This window comes from Sebastes umbrosus, chromosome 1, assembly GCF_015220745.1.
Source record: "Sebastes umbrosus isolate fSebUmb1 chromosome 1, fSebUmb1.pri, whole genome shotgun sequence".
Classification (NCBI taxonomy): domain Eukaryota; kingdom Metazoa; phylum Chordata; class Actinopteri; order Perciformes; family Sebastidae; genus Sebastes; species Sebastes umbrosus.
In genome coordinates, this window is record NC_051269.1 from 11,206,090 (window position 1) to 11,221,100 (window position 15,011).

Below are 15,011 nucleotides of genomic sequence, written 5' to 3' on the forward strand. Positions count from 1 at the left end.
TGCGTAGCAGCGGTGTTCTCACGACTTGAACGCCAAGCATATCGTGTACACGACTTCCCATGTTGTAAACACAAGCTCACAAGTTTCATTTGAAGGCACCATAGTCACCAATTCAAACTCTATGAGGAACCCGATGCTCTTTAAGCTGAAGTAGGCGAGATTGGAGCAAATATGATTAAAAGAAGTTACTTTTATAAAACGGTCGCTATATCGTGACAGTAGTACATGAAACAGGTAACCTGAAAAAGATCATGTGCCTCTGTGTCCTCCAGTGCTTCTAACGGCTTCTGCATGATTTCACAGACCGGAGGAAAACAAGCAGTAAGAGCTGATCTGAGGTCCGCTGTCCAGCTGCTGTCTATGAGAGCCGGCTGTCAATCACTCGTGAACTCCGATCAAACGGTCAAACTAGACAGCGCTGATCAAATATGAATCAATATTATGTTACTATGCCTATTTCTCGCCTCAATTTTTTTCAGAATCATCTTGTAGTGCACGGTTTAACTGTAAAATGAGAAAGTTTGTGACGCCGCCGCCATTGTGTAATCTGTTGAAGGAACCCCAAGTTCCGGTCACATGACCAGAGTACAGCCAATAGGAGCACTCTCTCTCTGAACTGACCTGTGATTGGTCAAAGTGTCCCGTCACGGGCTAGATTCTCTAAAGCCTGAAAACAGAACCATGAGGAGGTGCAGAAGTCTAGTTTTCTCTCAGATCACTTGAATTACAATATGCTGAAAGGTTATTATGGAATCTTTGCCCAATGATGCCAAAAATATACTGCCTACTGCCACTTTAACATCATATAAACAACTTTACTTCCTTAGAAACCTTTAGACCTTTAGACCAGAGGTTCTCAATCTTTTTTCAGTCAAGGACCCCTTACAATATAGAATACAGATAGATAGAGAAGATACGCCCTCATGTCCCTTGGAATACTTAGGCGTAGCCCATTGTTTACTCTTCTCTTCTTCTTAGTTATGTGAAAGAATAATAATTAAAAAAAATAATAATATCATAATCATTTAAACAAATGAATCTGAAAGCTTTTCACGGACCCCCAGAGTGCCACGTAGGCCTACCCCACTTTGAGAATCACTGCTTTAGACCACAGAGCAAATACAAGTGCTGTTATTTTTTTGGAGTAACTCTACTCTTATATTTTATCCTTTATGAATTTATTCACTTGGACTATATGCTTTTTTCCCCCAAAAAAATATGTATATGCTAATTGAATACACTGTTTCTCATACCAATATATAAACTTGTATTTTCTAATCAAAATAGTAGCCTTGTATGCAAAACGTAGGAAGTGTTTTTTCTTCTCTTCTGTTAGGGTAACGAGTCTACAGGCATGGTACCGGCTCTGTGAGGCTATACTTGGGCACCAGGGTGCTTTGAGCTAACTGCTAACAGCATGCTAACATGCTGTTTGCTATGTTCACCATCTTAGTTTAGCATACTAGCATTTGCTCATAAGCTCTAAACACAAAGTATAGCTGATGATGACATTTAAATTTTGACCAGATGGTGGCGTTAGATGAAAAGTCGGGGGATTACCAAAGTTATTAGGATGCATTGTTTTTGGAACCATGAAAGTCTTCAACGAAGTCATTGCAATCCATCTAGTTGTTGAGATATTTTCGTCGAGACTAAAGTGGTGGACCCATTATCATCGCCACTACAAATACAATTAAAAAGATTAACACACAAACATGCACAAACACTGTTTCCATTGTGGTAACAATAAAAAAAACACTTCTCAGAACGCTGTAGGATTGATTTAGATTTTAATGGGTATTATACAAGTTTTCCGAAGGAAAAGAAAACATTTAAACAAGAGGCAATTGAAACCCCACTTCCAAACCAAAACTACAACAGCATCAGCTAACAAAATGGATATTGCTATTACACTGTACCCAACAAATACTGAGCGAGGGTATCATAAGTAATGATAAGACATAAAAGTGTTTCTTGTCTAAAATATACGAGAGCACCTAAGGATGAAACCAATAGAAGGTGTCACTTCTACTCTATCTGACGAGGGAGCTGGAGGTGCAGAGATTTCAAATCCATTGTTCAGTTTTTGGTCTGTGTTTTAATATATACTCTATAGTTCATCAAATAATAAAGATCTTCTCAAATAAACAAAATCAAGGGACAAATTATAATATTCTGTTGGTGTGTCCAACCTAGAAAAACTACTGATAGGTTCACGACCGTCGATGGTTTCATTCTCCTTGTTTAAACCAACAGGTCCATCCATTCTGCTAAATGCCCTGTGATTGCAATGATACTCAGGGACACAACAACAAAATTGCAGTTTTGCAAATCCAAATATAGTCTCTTTTTGGTTTCAAGTAAGAGCAAAAAATAATATTCATAATCAATTTAAGTCTGGAGCAAGCAAACATACCAACAAATATCTTATTTACAATATCATTGTATTTACATCAGAGGATACTGAGGGAAAGTGTGTTTAAATTCAGAGTTCACGTCAACTCGTGTTTCTAAAAATGTAACAGGGAGTACAATGCACAATGCAAGGTTCTTTTCTTTAAAAAGTGCAATTCCTTTTCTTAAAGTAAAAAAATATATATCCATATTTTGTATATATGTAGAAATGTTGTTCATATAAACAGCATTTGTTGATTTAAGAGCCCTAAAACCAGTGACTAAAAATGAATGCTTTCTGTTGATAGGCAGCAAATTATTATAGAATATAAATTATTTTACAATACTCAATAGAAAATCAGAAGTACCGCATTTCAACAAAAACAGACAGCTATTGAAGTTTTTTTCTCTTTTAGGAGGGCATCTGTAGACTTATCTGCACTACTGTGGGCAAGAATAGTTGCTATTTATCACATGGTTTGGTTGCAAAAAACATTACTGGAAAACAACAAATAAAGTTGCATCATAATATTAAAAAGTAACACTTCCGTAAAATGTCTAAGCATAAAACAGTGGTGGACCTGAAGGCGGCCCACGTAACCTCCAATACTTCAGGTTTATAAAATACAAAAGGTAGACAAGCTGGTATACATGCGTACATGTTTGTATATGGATGTAGTTTTTCTTGCCTGTGGAATAACAGTGCTGCGCAAGCAATATTTCTTAAAAAGTACATCCTCTACACAGTTATAAAAAGCAAGCCGATATTAAAAGTAAATAGTGGTAAACTGGTGTCTCTTGTTTCCAGTGGTCTGCAACGACACCTTTGAGTGTACCAATATTTTGTGGCACCAAGAGTTTCGTCATCCACTCAACATGTTTCTTCCCTTCATATTCAAGTAGTGTTATGTGGCTATATTTGCACATCTTAGAATAGCTTATACCAAAATAAAATCCTTGGACAGCGTCAGGTGTCTCTGACGTCACTGGAGAGATGTGGTCATCACTGAAGAAGTCTTTCTTAATTTCACGCTCTACAACATGCTCATGCTACTTTCCAGTTCATTTCATAAAATTCATATAGTGTCATAATAATATTGATTTATATCGTATCATATTATATATGACAGATTTTTCCTCTACAAAACTGACTTTACATTTTGCCGAGTTCTCTTCTCCCCATAGCAGGAGGTGCAACAAAGTCCTTAACCATGCTCCTTGTTATCGAGTCTCTTTCTCCAGTCCTGAATGTGCAACTTTAGGATCCGTTGGTGTCTTGTTGTGTGGTCTGTCTGTGTGCGTCTGTGTTCGCGTCCTTGGCGTCTCCAGGGGGGCAGCTGTCGGCCTGCAGGGCCAGCTGGGTTTGCAGGTCTTTAACAACGCTCTCCAGGCTCTGCCGGGCTTCTCTCTCCTGCTGGAGCTCCTGTCTCAGCTGCTCACGATCAGCTTCTGCCTGCTGTAGCTGCACATGCAACTCTTCGATCTGCAGAACACAGACAGCAGTCAGTAAACGCAATTGAAGGACAGGGTAATAAACAAAGTGTATACTGGCGATTGCTGCGGACATCTTACCTGAGTGGAGTACTTGACCCGGAGACGTTCAGCCTCACAGCCTTTGTCACAGACTCGTAGCTGTCTCTCCCTCTCCAACTCTCTCTTCAGCCGCCCACAAGACTCCTCCGCGTCCCTCATCTTCCTTTCCCAATCCACGCGAAGGCGTTCAATCTCCTTTCGCAGGTTGCGTTTGGCTTCGATGGCCTCACGAAGACGGCCTTTCTTTGCCACCCTCACAAACTCCAATTCCTGTAAAGAAAAAAACCCATTAGGAACATTTCATGTTTAAATATTCAGAGATTACTGTCATTCCTATCACATAGTATTTCACAGGAACAGGATGTAATACCTGCTGAAGGCTGCGTTTAGCTTGCACAGCAGCTGCCAGCTTCTCCTCCTGCTTCACTCTCATCTTGACAATCTCCTGCAGGAGTTTTTCCCGGGCCTCTTTGGTGTCCGTGCCTCCGTACAGCATTTGTCTCATGGTGTCCAACTCTGGGCAAATGTTCCCCGACAGCCAGCCGGGTCCCTCCTGAGGTCGAGTGACGCTCTGAGGGGTCAGAGTCTGAGACACGCTGGTGCAGGCTGATGGAGGGGAAGTCAGGGAGGAAGCTGGCACTGGACCTGAGGGAGAGAGAGATAGAGAGAGTTTTAACATTATTAAGAGAGCAATTACAAGAATACCGCTGTGTTCCTTCTCAAAGAGTTAGTATGTACAGGTTGGCTGTTATAAAAGGAATATTTTGGGTGTTTTAAAGTGGAGTTGTATGAGGTACTTGTCCATAGTAGGTGTATAACTAACAGTAGATGAACGTCGGCACGCCCCCAGCATTGAGAGAGAGGAGCACCGACACCAGAGCAAAGCAATACACTGCTTTGGATGGGGTTGGCAGGAAAACGTATTTTAGCCACCTAAAATAAAGGCCCACCTAAAAAAAATCGATATCCATTTAAGTATACGCTTTATTTAGAATATTTTCACCGCTTTATCTTTGTCGTCAGACGGCCCTTTCTTTCTCCTTTCCGACGGGGAACTGAACTGAAAGTGAAACTTATCTCTGCTCTCTCAAAAAGCCAGCAGGCTCAGATGACAAAAACAATTTAGTTGCGTTTCATTTTCAGTTCAGTTCGGTGTCGGAAAATATTCTAAATATAGCATACACTTAAACAGATATAGATTTTTTTTAGGTGAGCCTTTCTTTTGGGTTGCTAAAATACATTTTTCTGCCGTCCCCGTCCACAGCACTGTATTGCTTTGCTCCGGTGTCGGTGCTCCTGTCTGTTTCTCGATGCTGGGAGCACACCGACCGTCATCTACTGTAAGTAATACACCTACTATGGATAAGTACCTCATACAACCCCACGTCAAAACACCCAATCTATCCCTCTAAGACAAAGCTGTTAGCACTGCAAGTGAAAACTAAACTAAACTAAACAATTGCGGTATTTACCATTACTTTTAGCTCTGCTCACTTGCTTACTAGTTTTCAAACTCTCTTAACTGCAGTATGTGGTGTTCAGGTGTTATAGCTGACTCAGTATGTGGATGTATAGTTATTTATTTCTTTCTAATAGTAATTTCTATTTTTTCAAATCGGTTGAGCTACTCACTAATCACTAATCACTGTGATAAAGCATCCATACAGAATTTTTTTTTCACAGCTGCATGTATCAACAAGCATGAAACCAAAACTAAAATATCCTTTCTACAGCTCCTGTTGCTAAACATTACAAATAAATAGTTTATACAACAGTTAAATAGAAGAATATTATGTTTTTGTTTGTTTTTGAGGCTACAAAACAGCAAAATCTATTCAAAAACTTTTATTCTTCTTGTATTTCTTCCAGTAAACACCAGGTGGCGCAGTTGTACAGGAGTCACCCTGACCCAGCTCTGCTGTGGCTCATGTCCAGAGGGGCTTACTGTGTAATACAAGTTGTAACTGTCAAATCTGTGTCTTATATCGACTGACTCTTGTAGTGTTTCAAGTTTTCTGTTTCTCTGGATTACTCCAGACTCCGGGTGGTGGGTGGTACTCACGATCATCACAGTCGTCCACATCAATCTCTCCGTCTGTGTCCATGTCTTCGGGTTGGTTGTCGGTACCGGAGGTGGGCGGTTTTGCTGCAAGTTGTGTGTCACCATTATGCAGCTCCTGCTGCGGCCTGGAAATGGCTGCAGGCCCCCTGCCGGGAGCGTGGCTGTCCCTGGGATGGACTGGAGGGGCCAGGGGAGCTGGGGTCAGATTGGAAGCCGCCAAAGTCTCGTGACTCTTTGAGTAGGACCTGTGGAGGCAATACAGCTCCAGTTAAAGCATTGCATTGAGCTTGATTTAACAAATATCGTCTCTTTAAAACTGAAGTGATCACAGCTTTCCTCGGATGACTCACCTCTCCACCTCATTCTGAGTAACTGGTTTCTCTTTTTCTGCTGCTTTGGGAGACCATGGGCGGAAAGCTGAGGGCCTCTGTTTCAGCTGGACTTGTTTCAGATCCTGGAACAACAAACAAAACAATAAATTTGGAGAAAATCTCAGTAAAATACCATTAGAACATGAAATCAGCCGTGACGAACACACACAAAGGCCCCTCCTCATTTCACAAGGCTGAATGACGAGAGGTCATACATAGGTGATAATGTTATGATGACTCAAAAAGACGGCTTTTACATCGCCCTTTTGACCTCTTGAGCTTAACGGCAAATCCGGTTTCACACTAACAACATGCACACACAAAACGAACCTTGTGTGCAGACTTTGACAGCGATTGTAGCCAGTCGGGTTTCCTGTCTTTGTCAGCTGATGGAGATTGTAATTTGTCAAATTTGGACCTCTTGGCTGCCGGGACCGGGCTGGGAGACTGAGGAGAGGAGAGAGAGAGAGAATAGACCGGTTAATCATCGCGATCCTTAACAGAGATAAAGGGCAGCTATTACATCATGGAGTACAGTGGATATTTCAGGAGCCCACAACTTCTAAAAATGCTACTGTATGACTGTAAATGGTATTATTTATACACAACGCGCAGATTTGTCAGAACAGGAAGTCACTTTTTACAGTAAAAGAGCAGAGAAAGGAAGTCACAGGGAGACAAGGGGGATAGAAGATGTGTCTGTGTAAGCGTTCAGTCTGAGCTTGGCATGTCTGCATGTTTGTGTGTGTGTGTGTGTGTGTGTGTGTGTGTGTGTGTGTGCGTGCGCAGGGCTTTGAGCTGAGCAGACACTCAAGCTGGTCTGGCTGGCAGCCAGCAGGGCTACATTGCTCCCTGCCAGGCAGAAGAGGCGCCATCAGGTGGAGCAGATCGACTGCCCGAACCACAGAAATATTGCAATATAGAAACAGAGGGAGACAGAGAGGGAGACGAATTAAAGTAATTGCACTCAGATCCGACAGACGATTGAGTTGAAGTGTTCAGAGAGGGTTCATGGAGGGCTACGGAGGCATGAAATGTTTGCGCTTTTTGAAAACCGGGGGAGCATCAGCCTTGTTAAGAGCCACAAAATACAGAATCTCCAGAGGCCCTGATTGTATATATTGTATGTCTCTCTGTGTGTGTGTGTGTGTGTGGCGAGCTGCAGGGCCATGTGTTGAGATATGGCTAACCTCCGCAGCCCTCAGGTCTGCACTTGTCAGACAGAGGATATGTTTACCTAGGCGGGCGCAGAGGCCAGCAGAGACCTGCCTGCTACTCTCTTACTCACTACTATGACATTCTGCCTCGGGGAATGGCAAACACTCCCATCTCCTCGTCTCGATTCAAGACAAATGATTACTCTCTGTCTTCATTCACAATCCTCAATGGAAACCACTCCTGCGGGGTTGCGTGTAGTTGTGAAACCTTAATCGCTGCTCCGCTGTAATCACCTCAAGATGGAAATTAATGACAAACCTCATTTAGCATTAAGCGAGAAGCCCGGCTGGTGATGAATCACGTCTCACAGCTTTTCTACACAGCCGCTCTCTCTGTGTGTGTGTGTGTGTGTGTGTGTGTGTGTGAGTGTGTGCGCACGCAGCTATGAGTGGGTGTCGGGACGCGTGGGGAGGTTTGGTGGGTGGGTGGGTGCGGGTGTGGACTTGCATATGTGTGTGTGGGAGGGTATGTGTGTGTGTGTGTGTCTGGTACAGTGTGCTCAAGGGTGGTGGTGTGAGTCAGGTCTGGCGCTGTATAGCCTACCTGAACTACAGATAGCGCTGCAACAAGATGAGTTGATAAATTGGCTACAAATCTACAATAATTTAATCCAATAAATAATTTGATTTTGATTAATTTTAATAATATTCTTTGGTCCAAGCTTTGATAATGTGAGGATTTGTAGTTGTTCTCTGATTTATAATAGAATAATATCATAATTTATGTTGTAAATTTAATATCTTTGGACGGTTAGACGGTTAAACGGTTTTAATACATCGCCTTGAGCTCTGGGTAATTGTGATCTGTGTTTCTCATTATTTTCTGTCATTTTATAGAATAAACTATAAAATGGTTTCCTTCAGACCCATCAGATCTGCTGACCAATCCGTGCTCTTCGTTTCATACTCCCAGATAAAAACCCTTTGACCCTCATCATCATCATCATCTTCCCCCTTTATTGATATCTTAAAAACCTGAAGACCCACCCTCTTTGCTTTTTGATCAGTCATTATGATGACTTATCATAATCTATTTTTATTATTAATTAGTTCTCTATGAAATATGCCTGTTGAATATTTGTACTTTTATATATTGATTTTCATCGTTATTTACATGTATTTATCTGATTATCTCTCTCTCTCTGTACAGCACTTTGGTCTACATTTGTTGCTTTCAAATGTGTTCTAAGTTAATTTAACTTTACTTAATGATTACTAAAAAAACACTTGACTTGTATATAGACGTTTTATTTTATTTTATTATTTTACTCTTATTTTATTGTTAAATATATATATATGTATATAATATGTACACCTATTTTATGACCACTTGCGTACATAACAGTTCTGTCTATTCCTTACATTTATTTTTGCCTAGTTGTCCTAATTTTCTAATAACAAAAAAGTAAAACTTCTCTGATTCCAGCTTCTTAAATGTGAATATTTTCTGATTTCTTTACTCCTCTATGACAGTAAACTGAATATTTTTTAGTTGTGGACAAAACAAGACATATGAGGACGTCACCTTGGGCTTCGTGCATTTTATAGACCAAACGACTAATTGATTAATCAAGAAAATAATGGACAGATGAATCAACAATGGAAACAATTGTTAGTTGCAGCCACTAATTATACCACACCTCTCCATACTGTTACTTCACACTGGGTTATTGCTTTATGAGATGCACACAGATGACATGTTTGTCTGGACACTCCCCTCACGTATCTCTGACTCACAGATGTCTCTACCTGTCTAACCAGTCACCACATTAGACACACACCCATTCACACTCATAGAGAGCAGTGTTCTGTTTGGTTTTGCTACTGGGTTAATTCTGTTAACCCAGACGTCCTGCTGCTGACTGCCTCCCCGCTCGACGGCTCACCTGTCTGACTCAAGGCCGGTGGTTTTCTAAGAACTGCTGCCCTGGTGTAATCAGACTCTGTAATTACTGGCGTGACTGTTGTTTTCCCGACAAAAGGATGTCTGCCCGTCTGGTACTATTTCTACCCTGAGGTTTACAGCCCCAGGAAGGCTGAGAGCGCTAGACATAATAGAGTCAGAAAACAGACACTCCCAGACACCACAAGGGACCTGCTGGCTAAATCTGACACTGACCTCACAGGAGAGCAGCCGCACAAGCTTAACTCACCACCACATCATAGACATAGCATGGCCACGGAGTCATAACACCCTCCTCTCGCACATCCTACTGCCTCGCAGGTCCCACTGAGCCAGATGATAGGACATCCCTCTCTCTCTCTCTCTCGCCGGTAGGAGAGGGAGACTTCCTCTGAGGAGTTTGCTTTGGCCGAGTCCCCTGTGGGAACTGAGTCTTGAGTGGGAGGGGGGTGGGCCAGGGGAGCGGGACCACAGAGGAAGCACTGAGCTGAAGGAATGTATACTTGAAGGCCAAGTACAGCCTCTCCTTTAAGACTCCATTCAAGCGTTGCCCTTTTCAACTCGCTATTGTATGATATTTCTTTGAGGCGCTGTAATGAGGGAGCGTTTCAAAGCAAACCTGTAGGCTAAACAGGTTCTAATAGCGGCTGGGCAAGAGTAGACATGCTTTATTTTTTAATTAGTGCCATATAATAGCATGGTAATACCGGGATAAGCCCCAGCTATTTTCATGCTGGCATGGCAGATAATCACTGAGAAACACGTTACACAACACATCACAATCACAAACATATCAATGTCTATTCTAAGAGGAGAGCGTTTGACCCGCTTGAAGAATCATTTGTCAATATTGCGCTAACTGGAGCGTGATGGGGATTGAACTGTTTTTTCACTTGAACATGGAGCCAATCAACGATATTTGTTTATTGAACCCTGATGCAGTAAATCTGGCACCAAACCAGGGCTGGCATGGTTTAGTTTAACCAGAGATATATCTTGATCACAGCATTAAAAAAACAAGATTTAAAAACTTCAGCAACAACATGTCTTTCCAGAAAAAGTATCCACAGATTACACTGAGAACACTTCAGGAACAGAGGAGTAGAAGCCGAGGAAGAAGACGTCTCAATGCGGGGGATCTTCAATCAGTCTTCTGACTGCTGTGTTTCTTGCAGCCCTGATGACGTTTGTTTTGACGTATCACAAATATGTATGTAAATCTGCAGACGGCCGCAGCAAGTGATGTAGTACGAGTGACGCACAGCAGGTGACGTAGTAGAATAATAACGAGTATAACAAGCGAGAAACTCCAGTACGGGCAGGCGAAAGGTGTATGGATCAAACAAACATCAGACTTCTATTCAGGAGACCACTGTTTGTGTCCTGTGTGAAACTAAAAGTGAACGTTCAATGTCGTAGTCATTTTAAGCCAAATCATTATGGTTTTTAGGTCGTGTCTAGAAGGGAGCCCGCAAACTGCAAAATCTGATCAGAGATCTACAAAAACATGCAAAAACTGCCCGACGACCTACACTAACCTTAACTATTCGAGGTCAATGCCTAACCATAACAGCTAACCTAAACGGGACCACCTTAAAAAACAATATACAACATGTCAGTGAGCTTTGGAGGTGCTGGTAGATGTATAGTGTTACCTCTGCACAGAGCCAGGCTAGCTGTTTCCCCCTGTTTCCAGTCTTTATGCTAAGCTAAGCTAACCTGCTGCTGGCTGCATGCAGACATGAGTGTATCAATCCTCTCATCTAACTATCAGCAAGAAAGCGAATACATGTATTTCCCAAAATGTTGAGCTGTTCCTCTAACACCTTCACCTACCTGCATGTATTATAACAGCAGGCTAAATATAAAAACCTCTTGCATCTGTTGTGGTGCTAAAAACACTCAAATTAAATTATCGAGGAATAAAACATTGGGCGGCACTCATCTGGTGGGACTCAAAATAGTTTCCCCAGCTGAACTTCCTCGGGGCAACAGTCATACAATACCGACGCATGCTGCATGATAGCATGGCATTAAGAAAAGTGCACAGCAACAAGACACAACAGTTTCAGATTACGGCCTCTTTTCCCCTCCTAAACCCCTGAATGTAATCCCCAGATCGACATGTGCTTAGTGGGGCGCTGTCTCACTCAAGGGCACACCAACTGGCACGGCTCGCTCGGGCAGCGGCCTTAGTTGGAAGTGAGAGAATACTAGTTTTAGTAATCTGATCCCTGTAGTTTGGTGTGGATGTTCACAGGGATGCCTTGAGCTCTCTATTCAACTCTCACTGCATAAATTGTACGACAGTCTCCTGATTTATATAAAGCCCTGTGGTCGCTTTGTAACAGCTGGGGGAAAATTATTGGTGTCTGCCCAGAATATCCCTGAAACTTTATCCCTACTCCAACACAGATACAGCTCAAGCTCCCATTTCCCCTCGCTAAATCTTAGCTTAATTTATCAATTTATTCTGTCTCCGCTGTGTCCAGTTGGAGAGGAAACATTGTTTATGTAGCTGAACTGAGCCATGACAGTATGGACACACACAGAGAGCTGCAGGGCTTGGCATAAGGTCGGCATTACAGTAAAGCTTATTGGATTGCCCTAATTGTCTTTGGGATTGAGACTTGATGAGGTCTGGGGCGGATGCAGGACTTTGCTGCTGCTCCTAAAGGTGGAAAATATCTCATCAGGTCCACACAGCTTGACACATATAGCTTAAAGGCAGAAGAACAGAGTGTTAAAGGAGTGTTTGTCAAGCATTCATAAAGTGAGCTGTGTAGAGCTACTGTTGTGACCCCAGTGGAACCAGTAAGGCTAATTCAAACAGAGCACTTGTATACGTTTCTAATTGTACTACTGCAGCTCTATAAATAGAACTGGCTTGACTTGACTTTAACACCGCACTCAAGTCATTGTCGTCTTTAATTAAGTCCTTTAAGCAGACCCGGAAGAAGTATTCCTGTCCTTTACTTAACTAATTAGCGTAAAGTTTCCAAAGTAGAAGTACACCATTCAAAAAAATGGTCTGTATGAGTGTTATACTATATTGTATTAATATATAATTAGCAAACTGTTGTTGTATTTGGTCAAGGTGGAGCTAATATTAACTATTTTATCTACACTAATTTCATATACTCAAGTAAAGTGCCAATACCTTGAGTTGCTACTTAAGTGCGGTACTTGAATAAATGTGTTGTGTAGTTATATTCAACCGCTAGCTTTAAGTCTTGATTCTTGAAATGAGAGACAAAATTGCCGTTAAAGTAAGAGTATTTTACTTATTTCCACTGCATTTTGTACTGGCTGTTTTGTTTTTTTGCCACTTGTTTGAAGAGTTAAGACTGGGCTTAAATATAGTCAGAATGTCTGCAGTGAAGACGTACTGTTCTGTATGTATTATGTTTGCTTTAAGTCATTTCACTCAATGCAATCATACATGTCACAATGTGAATTCAAACACACTAAACTCTGCATAATCCTTTGATGACATTTCTTCTTTCTGCACAATGAAAAAACCTGTTTCTGATTGAATTGAATTTGTTGAAAAGATCATCTCGCTGGTGAGAGCAAAACAAAAAGAAAGATTACTGTACTACTGCACGGCGAGAAATGAATTCCAATTCAGGTCCAAACATGGCAACCATAACAACATGGACATGCCCGCCCGCCTGCCTTTCTCACAGTATGTTGACAGTGGTGTCCAAATCACTCTCTCTCTCTCTCTCAGAGGATGACCTCACAGTACAAAGGGCTCATAAGTCATTTCAACAGACATGGAAACCCTAGACTAAAAGACACGAAACAGATACCGCCGCAGATTATACATTATTAGCATGAGCATGTTTGGTATGGTCGTGAGGCAAAGTTATCTTCGGAAATGAAACGTGCTCTCTGACTGGTGTATTTATAGATGCACATAGCGCCAAATTCAGCAGATAGTTGTCTGAGCCCCCCCCCCGCCACTGTAGGCCTACTATTGGAATAAGAGAATTAAACATCAGACCTCATGATCTGAGGGAAGACGCAGGCTGTGTCTGCAAACCAATAAAGGCACACACACTCCTGCATATCCACTGGGACATACCACACACCCCCCCCTCACACACACACACAATGCCTTTATGCTTCTATTCCCATTTAGCACACTTATAATGTAGGAGCAGCTGCAGTGCTAACCAGGAGGCCGGAGGGGATGAAGGTTAACGAGAAAGACAGAGAGAGAGAGAGAGAGAGAGAGAGAGAAAGAGCAAAGACAGACTCGTGCTGACCTACGTTTATGGAATTTAATTTAGTGCTCCTGAAGGGTGAAATGTATTCTTATACTCGAAAAAGTATTCACGCAACTTTCAGGAACATCATGAATAATAGAACAAAGGGATTCTGCGAATTCGTGAGGAAATTAGATTCAAAAGCCAATTACCACTTTGGTTTGGGTTGATTCTGGGTTCAAAACATCTCACTGTAACTGTAAAGAGAGATTTTTCAGGCTTAAAGCCAAACAAATGAAATATTTAGTCATGTAAATATTACTTATTCCTTTTTCTTCTCTTCTTTGCATCCTCTTTTCAACAGTATCCGCTGATTGAAGAAAAATAAAAAGAGCTCTGACCAGGTAGTTTTAGCTGCAACACTACTGGAGTACACAGCGGTGATTCAGTCTCTGTGCTCTTGAATTGAATTAAGGGAAAGCTGTGAGGAAGTCTTTGTCGGGGCGACTAAAATGGTTTCCAGGTAGGTGCGTGCAAAAATACTTCCCACATCTAAAATAGAAAAATACTCAATGCCTTCCAGCTGTTTTCACTGTTCCAGACACGGCTGGGCAATATGATGATATATATCGTTAAAACAATATAAAAATGTATATATTTTTCTATATTGTTTCTATCGTGATATATTAATTTATTTATTTATTTATTCTCTATAATTTCACTTTAAACTGTTATGTTCATTCTGCACTCAAGTTCTTAAAATGAGAAAATACTTTTCATTTGTCAAGTATTTAAAAAATAGGCTTTACCATGTGGTTATTTCATATCGACTATTTATTTATTGAATTACCAGAAAACATGCTATATTGTGATATATATCGCTATTGAGATATAAAATGACCTATATCGTGATAGAAGATTTTGGCCATATTGCTCAGCCCTATAGATCCAAAATTACAAAGTAAACAATATTTCTCATAATTTCACATAAAGTATCATGCAGGAGTGTCGCAGCATTTCTGTGTCTCCATCCTGACTTTCATACATGTGTGCTAGCCTCCACAGAACTTGATCTCTGTGATGCAGCAGTGCCAACGCCATCTTTGCCATGCAAGCTTAATCCCTTGGCATTACACTGACACTCATCTGACTCTGTGCTGCTGATGCTTCTCTCTGTGTTTAAATGATATATAACCTACCTTTACTGATAGAATTATAATTAAAACGTAGTTTAAAATGCTTTGAGATATTCTATCATTCGAAGTTGTTAAAAAAAACCAGGTAAAGATGAGTGATGTCAACATTTACACCTCTTAT

At 41.3% G+C, this 15,011-nt stretch overlaps 1 protein-coding gene across 1 annotated transcript in view; it reads right to left on the bottom strand.

Moving 5' to 3' along the window:
- Positions 1 to 1,773: 1,773 nt before the first annotated feature.
- The window catches only part of skib (v-ski avian sarcoma viral oncogene homolog b), a 34,762-nt gene continuing 21,524 nt past the window's right edge, over positions 1,774 to 15,011 (bottom strand). Inside the window, exons 2-7 of the mRNA XM_037776695.1 lie at positions 6,691 to 6,807; positions 6,340 to 6,443; positions 5,990 to 6,234; positions 4,298 to 4,572; positions 3,967 to 4,197; positions 1,774 to 3,877 (exon numbers count right to left, since the gene is read on the bottom strand). Coding sequence (XP_037632623.1) covers positions 3,653 to 3,877; positions 3,967 to 4,197; positions 4,298 to 4,572; positions 5,990 to 6,234; positions 6,340 to 6,443; positions 6,691 to 6,807 — 1,197 coding nt within the window. The 3' untranslated portion in view covers positions 1,774 to 3,652. The remainder of the gene's footprint in view (positions 3,878 to 3,966; positions 4,198 to 4,297; positions 4,573 to 5,989; positions 6,235 to 6,339; positions 6,444 to 6,690; positions 6,808 to 15,011) is intronic.